General features: G+C 35.9%; 1 protein-coding gene across 11 annotated transcripts in view; it reads right to left on the bottom strand.

Annotated features, from left to right (window-relative positions):
• The window catches only part of RAPGEF6 (Rap guanine nucleotide exchange factor 6), a 247099-nt gene that overhangs the window by 121851 nt on the left and 97264 nt on the right, over window positions 1-27984 (bottom strand). For 10 of the 11 annotated variants that reach the window (XM_082457818.1, XM_082457826.1, XM_082457821.1 and 7 more), the window contains one exon: window positions 25827-25970. In XM_082457818.1, the coding sequence (XP_082313944.1) occupies window positions 25827-25970 (144 nt within the window). Of the gene's footprint in view, window positions 1-727; window positions 8367-25826; window positions 25971-27984 lie in introns of those variants that run through there. The other variant, XM_082457827.1, reaches the window with a different exon arrangement.

The raw sequence follows: 27984 nt of genomic DNA, 5'->3' as shown, positions 1-27984 counted from the left end.
TATTAAATTACACTGTATACTTTCCTAAAACCTAGCAAATCCTGCTGTGTAGCATTTTACTTTTTTGTGAGTTAATATGTTTGCTTTAAAATGACAAGTATAATATATGATCTTAAACAATCCCAAGCTACTAATGGTTCACTTACTACTATTTTGAAAATAATTAAGATCATTATTAAAATATTTTCATGTAATTACTTTTCATAATGAGTATTCTTCATATTATTTGACTGCTTAAGAATTCTTACCCAGTCTTCGTAAAATAATACAATTCAACAATTTGATAGTACCATATCAGTGAAAAATGTTGTATAACACAGACTATAAATTAGACTAACATAGCCAAATACATCAACCCTTTAAGGAAATGAGGAAATACAATACATTCAAGTTAGAGTATGATCACAGAGAAGTACAGAAATAGGCATAAACAAATGATGATTCACTCTGAAAACAGTATACTTCAAATGCATTGCATTTGAAGTCTACAGATTAATTAAGAAAGTATTTTTCAAATCCTCTTAGAGGTATATTAGAATATTTTAGAGATTCCTTTAAGTTGAAAAACAAAATGGCCATGAGAATGAGTTTAGACTGCTTTGCAGTTCTTATTTTTTTAAAGTTTGGAAAATATAAGAGTACAATACAGCTCATTTACAATTCACAATAGGTAGAATTTAAATGTAATAGGTGGATTATATCAATCTCAAAGAAAATAATTACTTACTTTGGAGGCCCATGGCTGAAGACAATTGGCATAACAGCGAACAAGAAAAGCCATTTCCTGAGCTGCAAAGGATAGTTTCCTTTTCAAAACAGAGCCACACCGATGAGTATGTTGACAAAATTCTTTTAAGTTTCTTTCTTATAAATCATATACCATTTGCAGTGTAAATTGCAGTGTAAAGACAGCTTCTCCAAATCCCTTTCAAACTGATATCAGGAGCTTTCAATAGCTTAGAATTTAGCTTCTAAATAACTGGAATACTTTTCATCAAAATGTTCACTTTTAACAAGCAAATCACAGTAAATCAAGATGTTTAGATTTCTGGCTCAAAACATAACAGACACATCCTTCCTCAGGCACCTGGCACAGACATGCACAGTGGTAACTGAACAGTTAATACTGTATCAATCAAAGCAAATAAGGCAACATGCACCAAATCCGTGTTGCTTGATTCTGAGAAACCTTTCCAAAGACAGCTTTGTCTTTTCTTCAACTTATTTCATTCTGTAGAGTAAGCACTGCAGTAATTCTTCTGCATCAGAAGCAAACCAGAACACTGTATCCTTAAGATCAAAGTTTCTTCTTTATATTGTTAACCACCAGAGGTATAAAAAAAAAAAAAAATCAACCATTGAGCAAGTGGTAGTTAGAAGATATATGCTCTAACAGGTTTGTCCTGTAGAATGCTTGAGAATCTCCAAAATTAAAAATTTCTCTTTTCACATGCACTATTTACGGCTCTGCAGCATTGCTCCTTGTTCTAATGCATCAGTAGATAGTACTGTGGATCTAAGTCTGGCTTTCTGGTTGAAAATTTATATATGATATGGTACAAAAACACTACGTCTTCTGCTAAAGCAAGACTGTATGTTAGTGTTTTAATTCCTACTGTCCTTGCCTGTTTCACAGCAGCTCCCTAAGGAGAAGCTCCTATTGATTCTATGCTCTGCAGTAAGATGAAATATCTAATAAGAAGGAAAGAGAGTGGGAGGAGAACAGAGCTAAAAGGATGACATCACCTGTATAGAAAGCCTTCAGAAACTGCATTAGATCAATTGGCTACTGTATCTGCAGATGTAGCCCAAAGAGCAATTTATTGAAAACACACACACACCCTTCCGTAAAACGTTGCAGCAAGCTAAATTCTGTAAGAAAAAAAATGGCTAAAGCATCTCTCTGTTTCAGTCTTAAAAATCCATTTTGATTTTTAATTCTGTGCATTGATACACAGCTTTATTTGGGAAGCCATATTACTATTCAAATTTAACACAGTATTGTCCTCCCAAGGGAAAATAATTAGCTCTGGTAAGATACTCTTGCATTGCAAATACAGAAGGCAGCCTAGTTCTCAGATGTCACATATGTATTCTGCTTGCAAAACTTCCTATTTATCAAATAACTGTTCTGAAAGGTATAACCTTCAAGACCACTCTAAATTAACATGAAAAATATCAAAATTGGTACTAAGATTTGTATGTAAATAGTACATTTAAATGGAAACAGAATTTCATTTTCCAAAGGAAAAGCTGAAAAAAAAAATCACAGGCACAAGAGCTGACGTGCGGCACTCACCAACCCCTCTAAGGAAGAATGTGCAATATGGTACTTTCCTACAGCCCAATGCTAAATTCCTAGAAAGAGACCAGAAGCAAGTAAAACTCAGAAGGAATCACAAAAGAAAATGATTCAACCTGCTTCCAAACTGAGCTTGGACTAAAAGGAAATATTTTTCTATAAAAATTATAGAAAAAATTTAATTCTTGCCACACCTTCTCCAATCTGAAAACACAACTCCTCTAGTACCCACCCTATTCTTCAAGATTCTGCCACAAGGCATCTAGTGCAGATATTACCACAAAGAGTTTGCACTAAAGGTTGCAATGGTGCCTCCCAATGGCCAAAGTAAGACACAGTTTCCAATGGTAAAATACAGTTAAATACCCCTCCAGGCAGCAAAATTATGAGAATAACATCAATGAATAAATCAAAGTAACTGAACTATCTTGCTTTATTTACTTACCACCATTTTGAGGGAAGAGGTGTGCAACATAAGAGGAGAAATTATTACCTGAGAGACAGGTGTTATTACAAAGGACTTTACTGTCAAAGAGATGAACACCTTGTTACTAGCCAAAAACAAACAAATAAGCAAACAGAGTTCTTCAATACCCCTGAGCAAACTATAAGTCACTTTCTGAACAACACTATGCTGCCAATCTGAACTACGCTGCTACTTATAAGACTAGAACTGACTTTGGTAAAACTAGGTGTTATTCTGAATAAAGACAAGTCATACTTTCACAATAAGTGACCATTTATGAATCTGGGTTTCCATAAAACTTAAGAATTATTTGTTTTCTAAAAAAATTTCAAAAGAACACACAAAATTTACATTTAAATATAAAACTAAATCTAACAAATAAACATAACTCTAGTTTTCTAACCCTAAAACATGGAAATTATGTACAGGTTGATTTTCAAGCACCGATGTATTTTTTCAACTCAGTTAATATAAATAACCTATGAGTTGGAATTCCAACAAAATGTTAAGTATTTAAGAATAAATTAACTAAAATCTAATTTTAACACTCATTTTTAAAAATAGAAAAATGATAGTAGGCACCTTGTATGTAAATGAAGCCAAACATTTCCTAAAGATAAATTTCTAAAAGATATCCTGTATGTAAACATTAACGTGACTGAAAAACATTTCAGTTTCAACGCAAGACAGTAATTATATTCATGTACAGAACCAACAGGATAAATTACAACCAAATCAAAAGGCAAAACCCTAAAGGGCACCTTTCCCCCTTTTTATAAATCACGCTGATAGCACACAAAGAAGGACTTCAAGCTGAGCAAGGGAGACAGCCATCTCTTAACTACTTTAAAAAACACTCTGCCCTGTGTATGAAATGCAATCCACTAATACCATATGTTAGAACAACTGTAGTAAACACCAGCTCAATAAAGGAACAACTCTCTTTTCCTTTAGTTTGGCCTGGAAGTGAAGATGACATCATCCTTTTCCTTGTTCTACCAATCATCTCATAGTATCTGCCATTCTAGGAACTGTACGGTGAGCCTGGCATGAAAAATCTCCCTGTGCAACAATACCATGAAAGAAACAAACAGGCCAAATTCTATATTCAGCATGTGAACCCACCACCACTCTGATGATACACTATACCACACTGTTTCTTCAGTAAGAATGACTTACTCTCAGTTACTGAATAAAACTATAAACATCTTTTGAAAAGTCAGTAATTTATCAAATAACTAAAATATATGATTAGGTGAATAAATGATTTTTCACTTCTATTACTTTAAAAATTTTATCATGATCTCACTCCATTACCTCACCAATTCAAATGAAGTAACTGCAGAAAGGGAGAATGCCCTGATCTACACATTGTCTACGAATCGTAACCACAGGATAACCATTTAAGAATACATTTCCCCTGCATATGAAATGCCATGATGCTAAGCCACACTGATGAAATCTTTAGCTTTAAAAAGGTCTTTCAAACTACTACCAAATAAAGCAATCAAGGTATGCATTTACAAAACTTCAAACCATTATAAAATAGTCTTATAAAAATGTAAATGCTATATAGTTAATAATTATTTTATATATTCATATTTTATGTACACATTATAAACTGTATAAACTAATATAAAATACATTAACTATATATACTATTTCTAAACAAAAATACGAAGCAGAACATTTGAAATCATATTGTATAGAAAGCCAAATATGAGGCTCTAATAGTTACTAACCTATAAGTATACCTTTTATGTCAATAGGTAACAACACTGAAAAGGAGAAAAAAAGGTAATCATGGATAAGGGTAAGTTATCTAAGAATTTACACTCTAGACGTTATGAAAAACAAAAAACCAACATTAACGAAAACCAGGTTTATAGTAATCTCAGGCACAGTCATACACTTTATTCCCCATCTGCACAGTGAAATACTACAATCACAATGTAGAGAAGCCAAACTCAGAAGGAGGTGAAGACCAAAGAAAAATTATGTAGTTTTACAAAATAAAACAAACAGGCCACTCATTTCTGTGTTTTAGCTGTAAGCATTTGGCCTTTAAAATATAAACTGTTACATGTACTGATTTATATAGTAAAAACACTTTAATCCTTTTGGAAAATGAATGAATAAATGACACTACCATAATATCTGAGGTAACATACAAGTCCTTTTAAAGGATCACAGTAAGCTTTCCTACTCCCTGCCCCCCTCCTGCCCCTTGCTTAACTTGAACATCTGAAATGAATCTCTGTAGTTACCAGACATGGTTAACTCTAATTACTGGTGCCCCTCAGGAATTCCTGCTTTCAAACTGCATCCTATCTATTTCTCAGCCTTTCTGAAGAAAGCCAGACTACCAACACTCTCCTCCTATTCTGTAAGAAACAGTGTGCTTCAGCACACTGTCATCTATGTCCACTAAATGATCAGCACCACGCTGTTGAAAACCTTATCAGAGCCACCAGTGGGACACATATGCACTATGAAATATGATCCTTCCTTAGGGAGTGATGGAGGAAGAAAAAGCAAAGAGAAAGAGGGAAGCCTTCATCATCAACTAAGGTGATGTAAGCTTCTATAATTAGAATCAGTGAAACCGAAGCAACAATAAAAAGGCACCACCATGCTTCTACTTTCCACTACACAGTGCAGTTGTAGCAAGCATTTTTCACTCACACACAAACAAAAAAATACACTTTGCATATATAGTAAGCAGTCAAGTATGCTACATACTATATGCAAAGTTAATGTAGTTTTAATATAATGTATTATTTTCTACAAAAAAACAAGATTTGCCCAATAATTAAAATAAATACCTGCATCTATATACAAACATGACTGAAAAAAGAAACCTCACTAAAAAAATTAAACTATTGAGAATACTGTCTCCATCTGTAAATTCCTGGATTATATTAGAGATTACCTTTGTATCACTTCTCTGATTTTAAATACTGCATTTTCTAGTACTATAAAAGCTAAATGCCTAGTTACTGAACAGATAACAAATCAAATTAAAAGGCAGTAACAATCAGCATTAATCTGTTTGAAATGTTTGAGTAGTTATTCCCCTTCCAACTGGAATGCTCTCAAAAATCACTGTCTTAGGCCACTGGTATATACATTAGTATCAGAGTTGTTTCAAACGATCTTCAAAAGAGCTTTCTGTAAAGTTTTTCACGTATGATAAAAATCTTTCCGATTCTGGTTCTCTGGGCAGACCAATATGAATCAGTGTCACCTTTAAGCGAGGGAGAATCGTCCCAGACAACCAGAGGGCATGCCCCTCCCCTCTTCCCAACACTGCTGAAGCTCACAGAGTGAATGATAAAAACAATTTTTAAAGATGACAACTTAGAAGTTAGCAGTACTTATGTAGAGCCTTAAAAATAATTTTCATACCCTTATAAAAAATAATTTTCACACCCTAGGAATCAATCTTAAGGAAAAAAATCAAAGTCACATACAGATATATTCATACAAGTTGTAATAGGAGATAAATTGGAAACTGCATGAGAATACTTTGTTATAATATTAATATTAAAAATAACGTTCAGGGGAAAATTTAATTGCATGAGAAGTAGAAAGGCAGGATAAATAAATATTCAGCATTATCTAAATTAAAAAAGATCTCAATGATTTAATCGAGATACATGCATTTAAAAATCATTAGCCACATTAGCTATCTCTGGTTTTGAGGATTACAGCATTTCCTTCTTAATATTCTTCTATATTTTTCTACATTACTATAAGGAACATTTTTTTTCACACACAAAAATTTTTTTAATCTGCTCTAGGCAGGCATTTGTCCTACTTAGATTGTTTACAATTATACCCCTTTGCTTTTTCTCTGTCCATTTGTGGACTCATGACCCTGTAACTAGGTACAAGAACCTTCTATTGAGAATTCTAAATTATTTCCCAGAAGACAAATGAGAAGATTTCTCCCAGGAGACGCTAGACACACATGAATAAAAGGAAAAAAGTTCTCTTCTGTTTTTAAGGAATAAAGCACAATAAAGAACATATCTGTCCAGAGCACTATGGCTTATAAATAGGGTGAGAGGACAAGCAATACTGAAAAGCTGCAGATTCTCAGAGGCTGGGCTCCAAATTTCTCAGTAGCAGTCTGATCAACACTCACTGTCTTATACACAAATAAGATTGGCAAAGGTTCCAGATACACAATCTTCTTTACTTTAGAAGTGATAGAAGATTGTTTACTCACTCATCCTTTCATTCTACAAGTATTTATCAGACACAAAATATAATTAAAAATCATCAGGATCCATCTGTTGACGGTGTATCAATCAGTGACTATGACTTTAGCAGTCCAAACTTGAAATTCTGATAATATATGCAACAAAAGTGTATACACCTCTTCCATTTTGACTTGAATAAATGTTTAAATTATTTGCTCGCTGGTGGTCTGCTATGGTCTGAAGGTTTGTGTCCCCCCCCCACACCCAAAATTCCTATGTTAAAATCTAATCTGCAAAATGATGGTATTAGGAGGTGGGGCCTTTGGGAGGTGATTAGGTCATGAGGGCTCTGGAACTGGGATTAATGCCCATATAAAAAATGCCCCAGAGAGCTTCCTAGCCCTGTTCTACCATGTGGACACAGCAGGGGGTTGGCAGTCCACAGTTAAAAGGGACTTGGTAGCTAGTTCAATTCCCCTACATGATGCAGAGACTGAGGGTCTTAAATATTCCTTAACATTGCAAATTAGCGCTTGAAATAGAAAAGGAACATGTATCATCTGATACCTAGTTTAATGTCTACTCTATCACATCAAACTGAGGAATCTGGCTCTTATAAACCTGCCCATATCAAGGATTTAACTTATTTGCACCTAGTTTCTTTGGAAGTCCAAATGGGTTGTCCTGAGACAAATGTTGAGATGCTGCTATGAAGGTCTGTGTTCCTGCAAAATTCATATGTTGACATTCTAATCCCCAAGGTGATGGTATTAGAAGGTGGGGCCTATGGAAGGTGATCAGGTCATAAGGAAGGAGCTCTCATGACTGGGATTAGTGCCCTTATAAAAGAGGCTCCACAGAGCTCCCTAGCCCTTTCCACCATGTGAGCAGACAGCAAGAGGTAAGCAGTCTACAATCCAGAAGAGGGCCTTTACCAGAACCTGAGGCATGCTGGCTGCTGGTACCATGATCTTGGCCTTCTAGCCTCCAGAACTGTGAGAAATAAAAGTTCTGTTGTTTATAAGCCACTTGGTCTGTGGTACTTTGTTACAGCAGCCTGAACAGACTAAGACACGACCCATCAGGTGATCTCGGCAACCACACTTGAATTCTTACTCAGCTGTACGGACAAACGTCTTAATCTCTCTCTGTACTCTCTAAATCCAAAGAAAACATGGAGCGCTGGAGGACAGCAGGGAACATAAGGCACAATCACAGAAGAAGCAAAGAGAAAGAGATGCTTGTTGCATTAGTAATTTGTGAGCCTAAAATGAAACAGTAGATTCTAGAGTGTCACACCATGCTCACCACCTGCCATACTATGCCAGAACAATGAACTGTGTAGGAAGAATACATGTAAAGAAGGGTGAGCAAAAGGAAGCCCTCCAAATTTAAAATCATGACCCATGATGCTGCCATGGAAATCCCTCTTTCCAGGTGCCCCTTAGGAAGAGTTGGCTGGCTCCACTTCTGTGCAGGTGCTATGATGGAGGAAAAGAGGAAGAAGGGTAGTAGATTATGCTGTGCTTGAGAATGTAAAAAAGCACCATAGGTGACATAAGGAACAAGAAAAAAAAAACTAAGATTTAGTCTACTGAGGAACGTGGGATCTAATTAAGAGCCAATAACAGCACATCAAACACCCAGACTGTTTGTTGTTCAAAAATATAGAAGAAGAAAGAAATCAATGAGAAGAACTATAACTTTATAACTGAAGTACCTAAACACCAACAGTATTTTTTAAACCTTTAAAGAATGCCCAGATTTATATTTGGATCAATAATGTTTCTATAAAATGACCAAGGATGAATGTTATCTGATAATCTAGAGATGCATTTCAAGTTAAATAAAGGCATACTTGTTGCCTGACCTTTGTGAAACCAAAACACTTCCCCCTTACTGGTCCTGGCTTATTTTTACCATTTAACCTTATGTATATACCAATATTAAAAATTCAACTCACTACATATGAAAAATGTTCACCATTGTAGGCTATTTAAAACACAAATCAACTTTCTATAAAAAATACAGACATTTAAGAAATTCTAAAGTAAATTGCTAATTTTGTTTTCTGCTATCTTCAGAACAGAGTATGATTATATGAGCACACTGCATGTAAGTATGTGTAACATCTTACGGGATCAATGAGAAGAGCACTCTACAAACAGGAAGTGTTAGGGGAGGCTTCTCCAAAGAGTTCATGGATGAATGGACTCTTAGGAGCTGAGCAGGACTTTGTCAGGAGGACATGGCAGGAGACCATTCTGGATAAAAGGAGCAAATAGCAAGTTAAGATTCAAATTGAATCATCAAAGGACAGAATTATATTAGGTAAAGAAGCCTGCAAGAACCTTCCAGGGACAGAGAAGAACCAAAGGAAGGGACAACCAACAAAATTATGGGGCCAGAAGGGTGAACAGGTAGACTGGGGCCAGATGACAAAGGGATTTATATATCATATAATCTCAATACTTTAAAAACTAAATATTTCTGAGCTGTATTTCTAAGATACATAATTTATTTATAAATTAATACATGTACTACCAGCAAAAGTATTTTGTGTTCATTATGAAATACACACAAAAATCCACAGAAACTTAAAAGGATAACAGTACATATAAACTCTACTATTTTCTACCCATGCCCTGTAGACTGTTTTGCAAACTACATTTTAAGACACCTGAGCTAAAGTACTGACCTTGCTAATTACTAAAAGAAAGAAGGTCTTCAAGGCAACAATTCCAAAACCAGTCATCAGTTTCTGGCAGACATCTCCTGTCATCATTTAACTGGCTTCTAGTCACTTATTATTATATATAGTAAAGCAACTCATTCAGTGACTTTCATATACATTTTATAACCACTCTATCTTGTAGGGCTGAACAAAGAAACTGCTTTGTTTAAAGTGAGCCATTGTGAGTATAGGCTACAAGAAAATTGGGAAGGGCATAGTTGGCTGATTGTTGCCTGCTTGATTTTATCATTCCTACCTTTATTCTCCCTTTGTCTGATTGTTTAGCTTACATTTTTCAATTATCTTAACATACACACACATTGTGGTAAACACGTTTTATAACCAGAAATAGATAATAAAATTATTTTGTTAGCAACAGGAACAAAGGTTTTTTTGAGTATTTTCAATAACAACAACAGGAATAGAAGCTGCTGACATTACTGGATGTTTTTTCAAGGCACCAAACACCGAGCAGAGCCTTTTATATATATAAAACAAACTTAGAAATGTCACACAACTTGCCCAAAGTTACACAAGAACCTAAACAAGCTTATAAAAAAACAGGCACTCTATCTTCTTTAACAGGCAATATGCTCTGAGGATATATGGATGATGGTTCACATTTTCAAGGCATGTACACTCTGATGAGAGAGACAGACATTTGAATAAAAAATTACAATGTAATATAACGAATAGTCACAGGTATATGCATGGGATATTACAGGAACGTAGAGATGTGTACCTAACCCTACCAAGAAAAAATCATAGATTCCTCCCATGAGTTGATGTAAATTATTTAAATTAAAATTTTTAATTTTAAATTAAAATCCTTAGTCATACCAGCCACATTTTAAGTGCTCAGTAGCCACGTGTGGCTGGTTACTATCATTTGGAAACCACAGATATAAAACATTTCCATCATTGTAGAAAGTTCTATTGGACAGAACTGGTTTAAACTATATGCCAGATAAATATGCTAGATCATTAGAATTTCTGATAGGTGGTGTTTGGCAATGAAAAGATTTAAGAGCTTAAAAGAAATAACATTGTTAAAAGATTCTTTTAGGGGCTTCCCTGGTGGCGCAGTGGTTGAGAGTCTGCCTGCCAGTGCAGGGGACATGGGTTCGAGCCCTGGTCTGGGAAGATCCCACGTGCCACGGAGCAGCTGGGCCCGTGAGCCACAACTGAGCCTGCGTGTCTGGAGCCTGTGCCCCACAACGGGAGGGGCCGCGACAGTGAGAGGCCCGCGCACCGCGATGAAGAGTGGCCCCCGCTCGCCGCAACTGGAGAAAGCCCTTGCGCAGAAACGAGGACCCAACACAGCCAAAAATAAATAAATAAAAAATAAATAAATTAAAAAAAAAAAAAGATTCTTTTAGGACTGATAGAAGTAAAATGAATGAATTAGCTGGAGGCAGCGGATAGGGGAAGATGTAAGGAATAAGGCTAGGAGTAGAGACATCAGAGAGAAGAGAAACACAAACCTTAAAATCAAATAAAATGATTAAGCAGATATTTTTAAATGTAGAGATTACATAACACTTTTCAATTTAAAAAAATTCTCCAAAGTTCTTAAAATGAAAAAATATTGCTTTTACAATGAAAGCTGGCTGGGAGTGTGGGAGATGCTACTACAACATTTCTAAAAAGAATGGCAGTGAACACTAAGGAAATGACATGGGGAAACTGAGAGGAGGGCACAAACATTTGAGTGATAGAACACATGTTCTATCAGCAACCATCATGGAAGGCAGGCAGACACAATATTACCATCCTCATTTTTAGAGATAAAGCAACCAAAGCACTGATTGTTAAGGTGAAATGTCCCAATCACAAGGATTTAGACAGATGGCTCATCTAAATACTAGACTATTTTTACTTGGCTTAATTACCCATCCTATTCACTGAATATTGCTCCCAATCACCTTTATGCTATTTTGAAATATCAAATACATCCTCCCCAAAGATCAAAACTCTGAAATCACAGAGAATATTCAAAGACATTTAAATCTGTTGCCAACTCTGAGAGCAATACCCAAAGGAGTTTCAAGAATGTTATTACTGTTATACAGTAGAACTGCTCTTTTTAACAATAAAAAAAAAAAACCTTTTACATTGAGACTGTGGTTCTCATCTTTATACAAAGCAATGTATATGACAAAACTATGAAAATATTTCATAAGAATAAATCATTTTTTTCAATCGTTCTAGGCATTCACTTAGAAAGTAACTCTGAAACACATGCAAAAATTTTAATGTTCACAAAATCTTGATGTACAGGTTTGGATTAATAATAATTAAGATAAAGAAAACTACATTAACAAAATATTCTGTACATCTTTAAGAATTTTTGACTTTCAGCATTCTAGCAAGAAAAAGTTGATGATGGTTTCCAAATGAAAAAAGAAAATGTCAGATTTCCACTGCTATCTAAAGTAATGATTCTCCTGATCTCTCTGAACTGCTGACAGTAGAATGAGGGACTTCCCTGGTGGTGCAGTGGTTAAGAATCCACCTGCCAATGCAGGAGACACAGGTTCGAGCCCTGGTCCGGGAAGATCTTACATGCCACGGAGCAACTAAGCCCGTGTGCCACAACTACTGACCCTGCAACTCTAGAGCCCACGAGCCACAACTACAGAGCCCATTAGCCACAACTACTGAAGCCCGCATGCCTAGAACCCGTGCTCTGCAACAAGAGAAGCCACCACAAAAAGCCCGCACACTGCAACAGAGTAGCCCCTGCTTGCAGCAACTAGAGAAAGCCCGCGTATAGCAATGGAGACCCAATGCAGCCAAAATGAAGAAAAAAAAACAAGATAGTAGAATGAAAGAAATAAAGATCCTTATAGTAGTCATAAAACCAATTATCTACTGCATGCTTTTACAAGTACTACTTAAGATTTCTGCTACTAGAATTTATACCCATCCTTCTCTAACTATTCCAAAACAGAAGAGGAAGGAACACGCCCAAATTCACTGTATTAAGCCACCATCATGCTGATTCAAAACCAGATACAGACGCCACAAAAAAAGAAAATTACAGGGCAATATCTTTGATGAACACAGATGTAAAAATCCTCAACAAAATATTAGCAAACCAAATCCAACAATACATAAAAAGGATCATACACAACGATCAAGTTGGATTCATTCCAGGGTTTCAAGGATGATTCAACACGCACAAATCAATCAATGTGATACACCACATTAAAAAAAGGAGAGACTAAAACCACATGATCATCTCAATTGATGCAGAAAAAGCATTTGACAAAATTCAACATCCATTCATGAAAAAACTCACCAAAGTGGGTATAGATGGAATATATCAACGTAATAAAAGCCATTTACAACAAACCTACAGACAACATCATACTCAATGATGAACAGCTGAAAGCCTTCCCACTAAATTCAGAATAAGACAAGGATGCCCACTCATCCCTTCTCGTCAACATACTACTGGAAGTCCTAGCCACAGCAATGAGACAAGAAAAAGAAATAAAATGTATCCAAATTGGAAGGAAAGAGGTAAAACTGTCACTATTTGCCGATGACATGATACTCTCTATAAAGAACCCTAAACTCTCCACACACAAACCCTATTAGAACTAATAAATGAATTCGGCAAGGTAGCAGGATACAAGAGTAATATACAGAAATTTGTTGCATTTCTTTATGCTAATAATGAAATATCAGAAAGAAAAGTTAAAAAAAAAAATCCTGTTTAAAATTGTGTCAAAAAAAGTAAAATACCTAAGACTTAACCAAGGAAGTGAAAGACATATACACTGAAAACTATACAACACTGACAAAGAAAACTGAAGATGATACAAAGAAATGGAAAGATATCCCATGCTCTTAGACTGGAAGAACTAATACTGTTAAAATGGCCATACTATCCAAAGCAATCTACAGATTTAATGCAATCCCTATCAAAATACCTATGACATTTTTCACAGAACAAGAACAAATAATCCTAAAATTTAATGGAACCAAAGAAGACCCAAAATGCCAAAGCAATCCTGAGGAAAAAGAACAAAGCTGGAAGCATAATCCTTCCAGACTTCAGACTATAATACAAAGCTGCAGTAATAAAAACAGCATGGTGTTGGCACAAAAAGAGACATATAGATCAATGGAACAGAACTGAGTGCCCGGAAATAAACCCACACACCTATGGTCAATTAATCTACAATAAAGGAGGCAAGAATATACAATGGAGAAAAGACAGTCTCTTCAGCAAGAGGCGAAGAGAAAAGCTGGATAGCTACAAGTGTATCAGTGAAATCAGAACACTCCCTCACATCATATACAAAAATAAACTCAAAATGGTTTAAAGACCTTGATATAAGACATGACACCATGAAACTCCCAGAAGACAATATAGGCAGAACATTCTGTGACATAATCATAGCAGTATTTACTTAGCTCAAACTCCAAAGGCAAAAGAAATAAAAGCAAAAATAAACAAATGAAACCTAATTAAACACAAAAGCTTTTGCACAGCAAAGGAAGCCATCAACAAAACAAAAAGACAACCTACGGAATGGGAGAAAAATATCTGCAAATGATGTGACCAACAAGGGGTTAATGTCCAAAATATACAAACAGCTCATATAACTCAGTATGAGGGAAAAAAAAAAAAAAATCAAAACATGGGCAGAAGACCTGAACAGATATTTCTCCAAACAAGACATACAGATGGCCAATAGGCACATGAAAAGATGCTCAACTTGGTGATTATTAGAGAAATGCAAATCAAAACTACAATGAAGGGCTTCCCTGGTGGCGCAGTGGTTAAGAATCCGCCTGTCAATGCAGGGGACACAGGTTTGTGCCCTGGTCCAGGAAGATCCCACATGCCGCAGAGCAACTAAGCCCATGCGCCACAACTACTGAGCCTGTGCTCTAGAGCCTGCAAGCCACAACTACTGAGCTCGCATGCTGCAACTACGGAAGCCCAAGGACCTAGGGCCTGTACTCCACTAGAGAAGCCAGCACAATGAGAAGCCCGCGCACCACAGCAAAGGGTAGTCCCCACTTGCTGCAACTAGAGAAAGCCCACATGCAGCAACAAAGACCCAACACAGCCAAAAAAAATAAATAAAATAGATAAAGAAATAGAAAAAGAAAAGAAAAAAACAACCAACTACAATGAAGTATCACCTCACACCAGTCAGAATGGCTATCCTGAAAAAGTCTACAAATAATAAATGCTGGAGAGGGTGTAGAGAAAAGGGAACCCTAGTACGCAGTTGGTGGGAATGTAAATTGGTGCAGCCACTATGGAAAACAATATGGAGGTTCCTGAAAAAACTAAAAATAGAGCTACCATATAATCCTGAAATCCCACTCCTGGGCATATATCTAGAAAGGACAAAAACTCTAATTTTAAAAGATATATGCATCCTAATGTTCACAGCAGCACTACTTACAATAGCCAAGACATGGGAACAACCCAAGTAGCCATCCACAGATGACTGGTTAAGAAGATGTGAGATAGATAGATATATATATAAAAGAGAATATTACTCAGTCATAAAAAGGAATGAAGTATTGCTATTTGCAGCAACAGGGATGGACCTAAAGAATATTATACTAAGTGAAGTAAGTCAGAGAAAGACAAATATTAAATTATATCACTTATATGTGGAATCTAAAAATAATACAAATGAATCTATAGGCAAAAGAGAAACAGACTCACAGACATAGAAAACAAATTTAAGGTTACCAAAGGGGCTGGGGCCCTGGATCAAGGGAGGAACAAATTAGCAGTATGAATAACAGATACAACTACTCTACATAAAATAGATAAGCAACAAGGATTTACTGTATAGCACAGGGAATTATACTCACTATCTTGTAATAACCTATAATGGAATATAATCTGAAAAAAATAACTGAATCACTTTGCTGTACACCTGAAACTAACATAGTATAAAATAAATGAAAAAAGGAAAAAGACTTTTGCTATACTACCTTATCTAGATCAACTATCAATATGTAGAAATTTGGCCAGATGCATAGGTTTCATTTAAAAGTAAAGTAAAATGTCTTAATGCTGCATTTTCTAAGTTGCCTGAAACATATCCCTTTTAGAAAAAAAAAGCAAAACCCTATTACTTTAAGAAATAGCATATGCAAGTAACATGACCAAATATCATTCTCCAACACAGTCTAATAGTTAAAAAGTCAGTTTTGTCTAAGTGGAATCAACTTAGTTCTCCCCTTCCCATGAGCTGCCAAATCTCTGACAGTATTCAGTAAGATAACCACTTAAAACTAGCTAAACAAGCCTTTATATGTGAAAATGCCACACTTAGAGCCATCAAATGGACAGAATACCAAGCAGTGTGCCTATTGCTTTCTGGTCCAGTCAGGAAACCAGTATATCCTAGAGAGGACAACCCACAGCTACCAAGAGAAAATACGGAATCTGTCTAGACTTCACGATGTGACAGTAAAAAAATTTGAGAAAAGAACACACTACAGTTGAGACTAGAGTAAGCAAGTAATCAACACACACACACAAACTATGCATTCTGCCTCATACAAGGAGAACAAAATAGTACAATTAAAGATACTTTAATTAAGCAATTCAACTTAGAATTTTTTCTAAAGAAACCAAGATAAGGGCATATATAACCACAAAATTACTTAGCACTTTATTTTTAAAAAAATAACAAAAAAAGTAGGAAAATCTACATGACCAAATATTGGGAACCGAGTAAATAAATTATGGCAATTATTACAATGGAGTACCAAAACACTATTGAGAATAATGTTGTTTAAAAAAAAGTAACATTCAAAGATGTTCACATTATATACGTAAGTTTTTAAAAGTTACAAATCAGGGACTTCCCTGGTGGTCCAGTGGGTTAAGAATCTGCCCTGCAACGCAGGGGACGCCGGTTCTATCCCTGGTTGGGGAACTAAGATTCCACATGCTGCGGGGCAACTAAGCTTGTGCATGGCAACTACTGAGCCTGTGCCACAACTAGAGAGAGAAGCCCATGCGATGCAATGAAGAGCCCATTGCACCACAACGAAAGATCCCGGGTGCCTCAACTAAGACCCAATGCAGCCAAAAATGAATAAATAAATATTAAAAAAAAAAGTTACAAATCAGATCATATATTTAAGCTTTATGAAGTTAGCCAAAAAGCTCACATACCTACCTAAATGTTGAAAACCGTTTTATCCAAGAATATACAAAATGTCAGCAGTGGTTACATAACTGAGTGATGGAACTAACCAACTTTTAGTTTTTCAAAAATAGACAAGTCTCATTTCTGTAATAAGGCAAAACTTAAATTAAAACTTAAATTAGCTTAAATTAATTAGTGACAGGGAAATTTACTATATTAAAAAGAAAAAGTGGGAATTCCCTGACACTCCAGTGGTTAGGACTCGGCACTTTCACTGCCATCGGCCTGGGTTCAATCCCTGGCCGGGGAACTAAGATCCCACAAGCCTCGTAGCATGGCCAAAAAATAAAAAAAGAAATCATTAAGCAATAAAAACAGGAAATGAACTTTATGTAATTAAAAATTTGAGGACCATATCATATGTTATTGTTTAATGTCAGAAACAGAATGTGCTCAATCAATGAAATTAGGCAAATGTAACTAACTCCTTAGAGCTGCTTAACTTTAACACGTATTCTAATACAAACAACTCCCTAAATAATCCTCCTTATTCCTAACATGGAATGAATGAATTTCTGTTTCTGACAAACAACAGAACTAAACACACCCTTGGGAATTTGGCTGCCATCAATCTCTAGACTGTTTTTATATTTTGGGGGATCATGACTCCTTTGAAAACTTATAAAATACACCTGGATTTATTCTTTCTTAGCCTATCCTTACTTCTTGATTCAACTACTTCTCAGTAGTTGAATTACAAAATTAAAGACTTCTGAAGAGGCAGAAGACCTAAACAGACATTTCTCCAAAGAAGACATACAGATGGCCAAGAAGCACATGAAAAGATGCTCAACATCACTAATTATTAGAGAAATGCAAATCAAAACTACAATGAGGTATCACCTCACACCAGTTAAAATGGGCACCATCAGAAAATCTACAAACAACAAACGCTGGAGAGGGTGTGGAGAAAAGGGAACCCTCTTGCACTGTTGGTGGGAATGTAAATTGATACAGCCACTATGGAGAACAGTATGGAGGTTCCTTAAAAAACTAAAAATAGAATTACCATATGATCCAGCAATCCCACTACTGGGCATATACCGAGAGAAAACCATAATTCTAAAAGACACATGCACCTCAATGTTCATTGCGGCACTATTTACAATAGCCAGGTCATGGAAGCAACCTAAATGCCCATCGACAGACGAATGGATAAAGAAGTTGTGGTACATATATACAATGGAGTATTACTCAGCCATAAAAAGGAACGAATTTGGGTCATTTGTTGAGGCGTGGATGGATCTAGAGACTGTCATACAGGGTGAAGTAAGTCAGAAAGAGAAAAACAAGTATCATATATTAACACATGTATGTGGAACCTAGAAAAATGGTACAGATGAACCAGTTTGCAGGGCAGAAGTTGAGACACAGATGTAGAGAACAAACGTATGGACACCAAGGGGGGAAAACCGTAGTGGGGTGGGGATGGTGGTGTGCTGAATTGGGCGATTGGGATTGACATGTATACACTGATGTGTATAAAATTGATGACTAATAAGAACCTGCAGTATAAAAAAACAAACAAAAAACACAACTAATACTAAACTTTCTTTGCGTTATTTGTATGGAACTATGTTAATATAAATGTTTCAGACATTACATGAAATTTCTAAAAATCTTCTATGTTCTGGTATAATGTTATAAGTCATAATTCTAGTTATTACTTTAAAATATATATCTCAGAAATAAATAAATTTCCTTGTCAACTGCATTAATACAAACTTTCATCAAATCTTTAACCGTGGTCATTTTTAAGTCTTTTGTCATTTACAGACAGTTCTGGGTGTACTCTGATGCTTTCGCAAATATGTTGCTATAAAAGGGTTTCATCTTCAAGGAATTCATGGAAAACACTCTGACAAGTACAGGTTTCTGGTAACTGACCATACTGCTGAACTGAATGAATAAGCTTTTTCAGAACTCAAATGGAAAACTGATGAATTCATAGAAGTGCTAACAAAAGATCAAGATGAAAAAAAAAATTAATTACATGGGACTGACTGAACTGATGAGGATGATTATAATTTTTGTGACTTTCTGTTTGAATAAAAAAAAAAACTCCCACAAGGACTCAGAGCCAAAAAACATACAAATCAATTTTCACTGCAAAGTAAAGGAGCTGTTACAGTGGAGGATTACTGGACTGAATGTCAATAATATGACATAGTATGAGTGTGTTTCGTGTTTGGTAATTGCAGTCATTGTTGCTTTTGTTGTGGTCATCCATTTACAATGCTTTGTGTCAGTTTATCTCTTGTAAAAATAAAATACAGTGTGTGTGTGAAAAAAAAAAAAAAAGACTTATGAAGAAAAAGCTCATGTTTCTTTCGGTATCACGAAAGTTATTTATTTCATCATCTTCTTTTTCAATATTTGCATGTGAAAACGTACCTTTAACACTTGGATATATTTCTGCACTGGCACACAGTAAGTATCCCTGTCCCACACCTCAAGGGAAGAACTGACATATTTTTACTTCTTTTGTATGCCTTACCACATAAGAGAAAACAAGCTCCCAATGAGTCTATTTCCTGGGTCCTCAGGACTCAAATATATACATATAACATTCAAGCAACAAAAAAACTATGAAAATCCCCAAGTATGTCTAAAAAGATACATTAAGAAAATTCTTTTACACCATTTAAACAAAAACAAATCCTGCACTGGTAAGAGTATTTCTACCCAACTCAACATAGCAGAAGCATTTAAAAAAATTATATAGATATATTTACCTGCCCCAGATTTTACATGTAGAGCCCCAAGTGCTGATATTATCAAGAATATATGTAGGAGACCGTCAAGATAGCGGAGGAGTAAGACGTGGAGATCACCTCCCTCCCCACAAATACATGAGAAATACATCTACATGTGGAACAACTCCTACAGAACACCTACTGAACGCAGGCAGAAGACCGCAGACGTCCCAAAAGATATATATATTTTTTTCCTTTTTCTCTTTTTGTGAGTGTGTATGTGTATGCTTCTTTGTGTGATTTTGTCTGTATAGCTTTGCTTTTACCATTTGTCCCAGGGTTCTGTCTGTCCGTCCTCTTTTTAGTATAGTTTTTAGCGCTTGCTATCATTGTTGGATTTGTTTTTCGGTTTGGTTGCTCTCTTCTTTCTTCCCTTCTTTTTTTTTCAATTACTTTTAAATTTTTATTTTAATAACTTTATTTTATTTTTTTCATTCTTTCTTTCTATTTTCCTCCCTATTCTTCTGAGCCGTGTGGCTGACAGGGTCTTGGTGCTCCAGCCAGGTGTGAGGCCTGTGCCTCTGAGGTGGGAGAGCCGAGTTCAGGACATTGGTCCACCAGAGACCTCCCGGCTCCACGTAATGTCAAATGGCGAAAGGTCTCCCAGAGTACTCCATCTCAACGTTAACACCCAGCTCCACTCAACCACCAGCAAGCTACAGTGCTGGACAGCCTATGCCAAACAACTAGCAAGACAGGAACACAACCCCATCCATTAGCAGAGAGGCTGTCTAAAATCATAATAAGGTCAAGACACCCCAAAACAGCACCGGATGTGGTCCTGCCCACCAGAAAGACAAGATCCAGACACAACCAACAGAACAGAGGCACCAGTCCCCTCCACCAGGAAGCCTACACAACCCACTGAACCAACCTTAGCCACTGGGAGCAGACACCAAAAAAAATGGGAACTACAAACCTGCAACATGCGAAAAGGAGACCACAAACACAGTAAGTTAAGCAAAATGAGAAGATAGAGAAACAAACGGCAGATGAAGGAGCAAGGTAAAAACCCACCAGACCAAACAAATGAAGAGGAAATAGGCAGTCTACCTGAAAAAGAATTCAGAATAATGATAGTAAAGATGATCCAAAATCTTGGAAATAGAACGGAGAAAATACAAGAAACATTTAACAAGGACCTAGAAGAACTAAAGAGCAAACAAACAATGATGAACAACACAACAAATGAAATTAAAAATTCTCTAGAAGGGATTAATAGCAGAATAACTGAGGCAGAAGAACAGATAAGTGACCTGCAAGATAAAACAGTGGAAATAACTACCACAGAGCACAATAAAAAAAAAAGAATGAAAAGAATTGAGGACAGTCTCAGAGACCTCTGGGACAACATTAAACGCACTAACATTCGAATTATAGGGGTCCCAAAAGACGAAGAGAAAAAGAAAGGGACTGAGAAAATATTTGAAGATATTATACTTGAAAACTTCCCTAATATGGGAAAGGAAATAGTCAATCAAGTCCAGGAAGCACAGAGAGTCCCATACAGGATAAATCCAAGGAGAAACACGCCAAGACACATATTAATCAAACTATCAAAAATTAAATGAAAAGAAAAAATATTAAAAGCACCAAGGGAAAAACAACAAATAACATACAAGGGAATCCCCATAAGGTTAACAGCTGATCTTTCAGCAGAAATTCTGCAAGCCAGAAGGGAGTGGCAGGACATATTTAAAGTGATGAAAGGGAAAAACCTACAACCAAGATTACTCTACCCAGCAAGGATCTCATTCAGATTTGAAGGAGAAATTAAAACATTTACAGAAAATCAAAAGTTAAGAGAATTCAGTACCACCAAACCAGCTTTACAACAAATGCTAACGGAACTTCTCTAGGCAGGAAACACAAGAGAAGAAAAACACCTACAATAACAAACCCAAAACAATTTAGAAAACGGTAATAGGAACATACAGATCAATAACTGCCTTAAATGTAAATGGATTAAATGCTCCAACCAAAAGACATAGACTGGCTGAATGGAAAAAGAAACAAGACCTGTATATATGCTGCCTACAAGAGACCCACTTCAGACCTAGGGACACGTACAGACCGAAAGTGAGGGGATGGAAAAAGAAAGTCCAAGCAAATGGAAATCAAAAGAAAGCTGGAGTAGCATTTCTCATATCAGACAAAACAGACTTTAAAATCACAACTATTACAAGAAAAAAGGAGGACACTACATAATGACCAATCTAAGAAGAAGATAGAACAATTGTAAATGTTTATGCTCCCAACATAGGAGCACCTCAATACATAAGGCAAATGCTAACAGCCATAAATGGGGAAATCGACAGTAACACAATCATAGTAGGGGACTTTAACACCCCACTTTCACCAATGGAGAGATCATCCAAAAGGAAAATAAATAAGGAAACACAAGCTTTAAATGATACATTAAGCAAGATGGACTTAATTTATATTTATAGGACATTCCATCCAAAAACAACAGAATACACTTTCTTCTCAGGTGCTCATGGAACATTCTCCAGGATAGATCATATCTTGGGTCACATATCAAACCTTGGTAAATTTAAGAAAATTGAAATCGTATCAAGTACCTTTTCCGACCACAACACTAAGAGACTAGATATCAACTGCAGGAAAAAACCTGTATAAACTATAAACACATGGAGGCTAAACAATACATTAAATAACCAAGAGATCACTGAAGGAATCAAGGAGGAAATAAAAAAATACCTAGAAACAAATGACAATGAAAACACGACGACCCAAAACCTATGGGATGCAGCAAAAGCAGTTCTAAGAGGGCACTTTATAACAATACAATCCTACCTCAAAAAACAAGAAATATCTCAAATAAACAACCTAACCTTACACCTAAAGCAATCAGAGAAAGAAGAACAAAAAACCCCAAAGTTAGCAGAAGGAGAGAAATCATAAAGATCAGATCAGAAATAAATGAAAAAGAAATGACGGAAAAAATAGCAAAGATCAATAAAACTAAAAGCTGGTTCTTTGAGAAGAGTAAAAAAATTGATAAACCATTAGCCAGACTCATCAAGAAAAAAAGGCAGAAGACCCAAATCAACAGAATTAGCAATGAAAAAGGAGAAGTAACAACGGACACTGCAGAAATACAAAAGATCATGAGAGATTACTACAAGCAACTCTATGCCAATAAAATGGATAACCTGGAAGAAATGGACAAACTCTTAGAAATGCACAACCTTCCGAGACTGAACCAAGAAAAAACAAAATATAAGCAGACCAATCACAAGCACTGAAATTGAGACTGTAATTAAAAATCTTCCAACAAACAAAAGCCCAGAACCAGATGACTTCACAGGCAAATTCTATCAAACATTTAGAGAAGAGTCAACAGCTATCCTTCTCAAACTCTTCCAAAATATAGCAGAGGGAGGAACACTCCCAAACTCATTCTATGAGGCCACCATCACCCTGATAGCCAAACCAGACAAAGATGTCACAAAGAAAGAAAACTACAGGCCAATATCACTGATGAACACAGACGTAAAAATCCTCAACAAAATACTAGCAAACGGAATCCAACAGCACATTAAAAGAATCATACACCATGATCAAGTGGGGTTTATCCCAGAATGCAAGGATTCTTCAATATACGCAAATCAATCAATGTGATACACCATATTAATAAATTGAAGGAGAAAAACCATATGATCATCTCAATAGATGCAGAAAAAGCTTTTGACAAAATTCAACACCAATTTATGATAAAAACCATCCAGAAAGCAGGCATAGAGGGAACTTACCTCAACATAATAAAGGCCATATATGACAAACCCACAGCCAACATCGTTTTCAATGGTGAAAAACTGAAACTACTGCCTCTAAGATCAGGAACAAGAAAAGGTTTTCCACTCTCACCGCTATTATTCAACATACGTTTGGAAGTTTTAGGCACAGCAATCAGAGAAGAAAAAGAAATAAAAGGAATCCAAATTGGAAAAGAAGAAGTAAAGCTCTCACTGTTTGCAGATGACATGATACTATACACAGAGAATCCTAAAGATGCTACCAGAAAACTACCACAGCTAATCAATGAATCTGGTAAAGTAGCAGGATACAAAATTAATGCACAGAAATCTCTTGTATTCCTATACACTAATGATGAAAAATCTGAAACAGAAATTAAGGAAACAGTCCCATTTAAGACTGCAACAAAAAGAATAAAATACCTAGGAATAAAACTACCTATGGAGAAAAAAGACCTGTATGCAGAGAACTATAAGACACTGATGAAAGAAATTAAAGATGATACAAACAGATGGAGAGATATACCATGTTCTTGGATTGGAGGAATCAACATTGTGAAAAGGACTATACTACCCAAAGCAATCTACAGATTCAATGCAATCCCTATCAAACTACCAATGGCATTTTTCACAGAACTAGAACAAAAAATTTCAGTTTGTATGGAAACACAAAAGACCCCGAGTAGCCAAAGCAATCTTGAGAACGAAAAATGGAGCTGCAGGAATCAGGCTCCCAGACTTCAGACTATACTACAAAGCTACAGTAATCAAGACAGTATGGCACTGGCACAAAAACAGAAATATAGATCAATGGAACAGGATAGAAAGTCCAGAGATAAACCCACGCACATATGATTGCCTTATCTTTGATAAAGGATGCATGAATATACAGTGGAGAAAAGACAGCCTCCTCAATAAGTGGTGCTGGGAAAACTGGACAGCTACATGTAGAAGAATGAAATCAGAACACTCCCTAACACCATACACAAAAATAAACTCAAAATGGATTAAAGACCTAAATGTAAGGCCAGACACTATCAAACTCTTAGAGGAAAACATAGGCAAAACACTTTATGACATAAATCACAGCAAGATCCTATTTGACCCACCTCCTAGAGAAATGGAAATAATAACAAAAATAAACTAACGGGACCTAATGAAACCTAAAAGCTTTTGCACAGCAAAGGAAAAAATAAACAAGATGAAAAGACAACCCTCAGAATGGGAGAAAATATTTGCAAATGAAGCAACAGACAAAGGATTAATCTCCAAAATTTACAAGCAGCTCATGCAGCTCAATATCAAAAAAACAAACAACACAATCAAAAAATGGGCAGAAGATCTAAACAGACATTTCTCCAAAGAAGATATACAGATTGCCAACAAACACATGAAAGAATGCTCAACATCATTAATCATTAGAGAAATGCAAATCAAAATTACAATGAGATATCATCTCGCACCAGTCAGAATGGCCATCATCAAAAAATCTAGAAACAATAAATGCTGGAGAGGGTGTGGAGAAAAGGGAACACTCTTGCACTGTTGGTGGGAATGTAAATTGATACAGTCACTATGGAGAACAGTATGGAGGTTCCTTAATAAACTAAAAATAGAACTACCATACGACCCAGCAATCCCACTACTGGGCACCCTGAGAAAACCATAATTCAAAAAGAGTCATGTACCACAATGTTCATTGCAGCTCTATTTACAATAGCCAGGACATGGAAGCAACCTAAGTGTCCATCATCGGATGAATGGATAAAGAAGATGTGGCACATATATACAATGGAATATTACTCAGCCATAAAAAGAAACGAAATGGAGTTATTTGTAGTGAGGTGGATGGAGTTAGAGTCTGTCTTACAGAGTGAAGTAAGTCAGAAAGAGAAAAACAAATACCATATGCTAACACATATATATGGAATGTTAAAAAAAAAAAAAGGTTCTGAAGAACCTAGGGGTAGGACAGGAATAAAGATGCAGACATACAGAATGGACTTGAGGACACAGGGAGGGGGAAGGGTATGCTGGGATGAAGTGAGAGAGTGGCATGGACATATATACAATACCAAATGTAAAACAGATAGCTAGTGGGAAGTAGCCACATAGCACTGGGAGATCAGCTCAGTGCTTTGTGACCACCTAGAGAGATGGGATAAGGCGGATGGGAGGGAGAAGCAAGAGGGAGGAGATATGGGGATATAAGTATATGTATAGCTGATTCACTTTGTTATAAAGCAGAAACTAACACACCATTGTAAAGCAATTATACTCCAATAAAGATGTTAAAATATATATACATATGTAAATTAAGTATACTGAATATGAACTAAGAAATACCCATGAAATGTTCCTAAATATACTCACAGAAAGATAGCTGTTAATGTCCACATCATCAGTAATAGTTTGGCGTTCTCCTTTACAGTTAATTTTCCGAAACCTTCGTCGAGACTGTCTGGCAGGAACTTCTCTTTGTAGAATACTATCTTCATTATCTTTGGAATTCTCTACCTGAAACACATGTTCACATTCCTGATTAAACATCCAATTTTTCCATATTACTGACAGTCTATGGAGTTTTAACAGGCACATAAGGAGGCTTCATTTACTACTTGCAAGAAACTGCCTCAAGAAAACAGTCTGTATAGGACAATGCTCATGACTTCAAAAAGACTAAAGGTGACGTTATTATAAAGATCTGGAGGCCACAGTTTCCTTCCAGGAAATAGTCTCTCTTGCTCACATAAACATACATCCTCTAAGTAAAGTCATTTACCAGAAATGAAGGCTGCTAACTACACCTACACATTCAATAATTACAACTTCTGAGTTAGTCTAATTACAAACTGCGTGATTATACACATATTTTATTTGGCAAACAATTATGGTTATGACTTCAGTGAATTGCTAGACAGTGAAACAAAAATGCTTTATGCATTATTCTTTGATGTCCATCTTAATGTGTGAAAATAGTCAAGAATAAATAAGGCTGGCATCTTCTAAGGAAGAAGGGAAAACTAACATTTATTGAGGGCTTAAAATAGGACAGCATGGATATATATTATACTACTTAGTTTACACAACAGCCCTGTAATCAGGTATTACTATTACTAGTTTATACACGAACAAAGTAAAATCCAAACAGATCAGCGACTTTTCAGTCTCACAACAGTGATACTTATTAAAGGTGACCTGGCATACAGGCCTGTTTCCAAAACTTATGCTACTGATACAAGACTACATTGCCAGGGGAGGGGGGGTAGGGGGAGGAAAGAAATAGGTGAGGGAGATTAACAGGTACAAACTTCCAGCTGTAAAATAAATGAGTCATGGATATGAAATATACAGCGTGAGGAATATAGTCAATAGTTATATAATATCAGTATCTTTGTATGATGACAGATGGTAACGGGACTTCCTGTGGTGATCATTTTGAAATGTATAGAAATACCAAATCACTACTTTGGGTAAAAGGAACTAACATAGTGTTCTGGGTCAATTACACTTCAAAAACAAAGAAACTTATAGAAAAAGAGATCAGATTTATGGTTCCCAGAGGTGGGGGCTGAGGGGAGCAGGAATTGGATGAAGGCAGTCAGAAGGTACAAACTTCCAGTTATAAGACAAATAAGTACTAGGGATGTTAATGTCAACATGATAAATATAATTAACACTGTTATATGTTATATATGAAAGTTGTTAAGAGAGCAAATCCTAAGCGTTCTCATCACAAGAAAAATAATTTTTTTCTATTTCTTTAATTTTCTATCTATATGAGATGACTGTTGGTCACTAAACTTACTGTGATTTATCACTTCATAATGTATGTAAGTCAAACCATTATGCCTTAAACTGATACAGTGCTGTATGTAAATTATATCTCAATAAAACTAGAAGGAAAAAAAAGACTACCTTTCCTATCTAATGACAGAGTATACCATAATTTTTAGAAATTACTTTTACAAAGGAATATTGACATGCTCTAAAGTAGACTTTATAATTAACCTCACATCCAATAAATAACAAATGGTAATTTCAGCTTTCTCCCTCAACTACTTTTCCTGCTAATGTCATATCTCTTGCTGATATCAAAAATTTCCTAGTCACCTAAGTATGAAATTCCAACATTTCCAATTCCCCTGCTTGTCTTCCATATCTTATCTTCAATCATTTCTTAGAACCTGTCAAATCTTTGTTTAGAAATCCCTTTCACAATGCCTTTTCTTTCATTCCCATTACCACCATTCTTTATTCAAGTCTTAATCACTTCAGTCCTGAACTTGCTGCTTCTGTCATGTTCCTCTCCAATTCCATCCGGCATGGTCGGATAAATCATCATTATGTCAGGTCTCCTGTTCAAAATGCTACAATGGACCTCTAATGGTTACCAAATAAATTTTAAACTATTATATTTGATATTCCAAGTCATACATGCTCCATTCCCAAAATATTTTTATCACTTTATCTTATACATGGAAGCCTGGAAAAACTGCTCCCGTATCCTCCTCCCCACAAAAAATCCTCT

The sequence above is a fragment of the Balaenoptera physalus genome (genome assembly GCF_965194825.1).
Source record: "Balaenoptera physalus genome assembly, chromosome: 3".
NCBI classification, from domain to species: domain Eukaryota; kingdom Metazoa; phylum Chordata; class Mammalia; order Artiodactyla; family Balaenopteridae; genus Balaenoptera; species Balaenoptera physalus.
The sequence above is the reverse complement of the archived record's forward strand: the minus strand, read 5'-3'. Positions and strand labels throughout refer to the sequence as shown.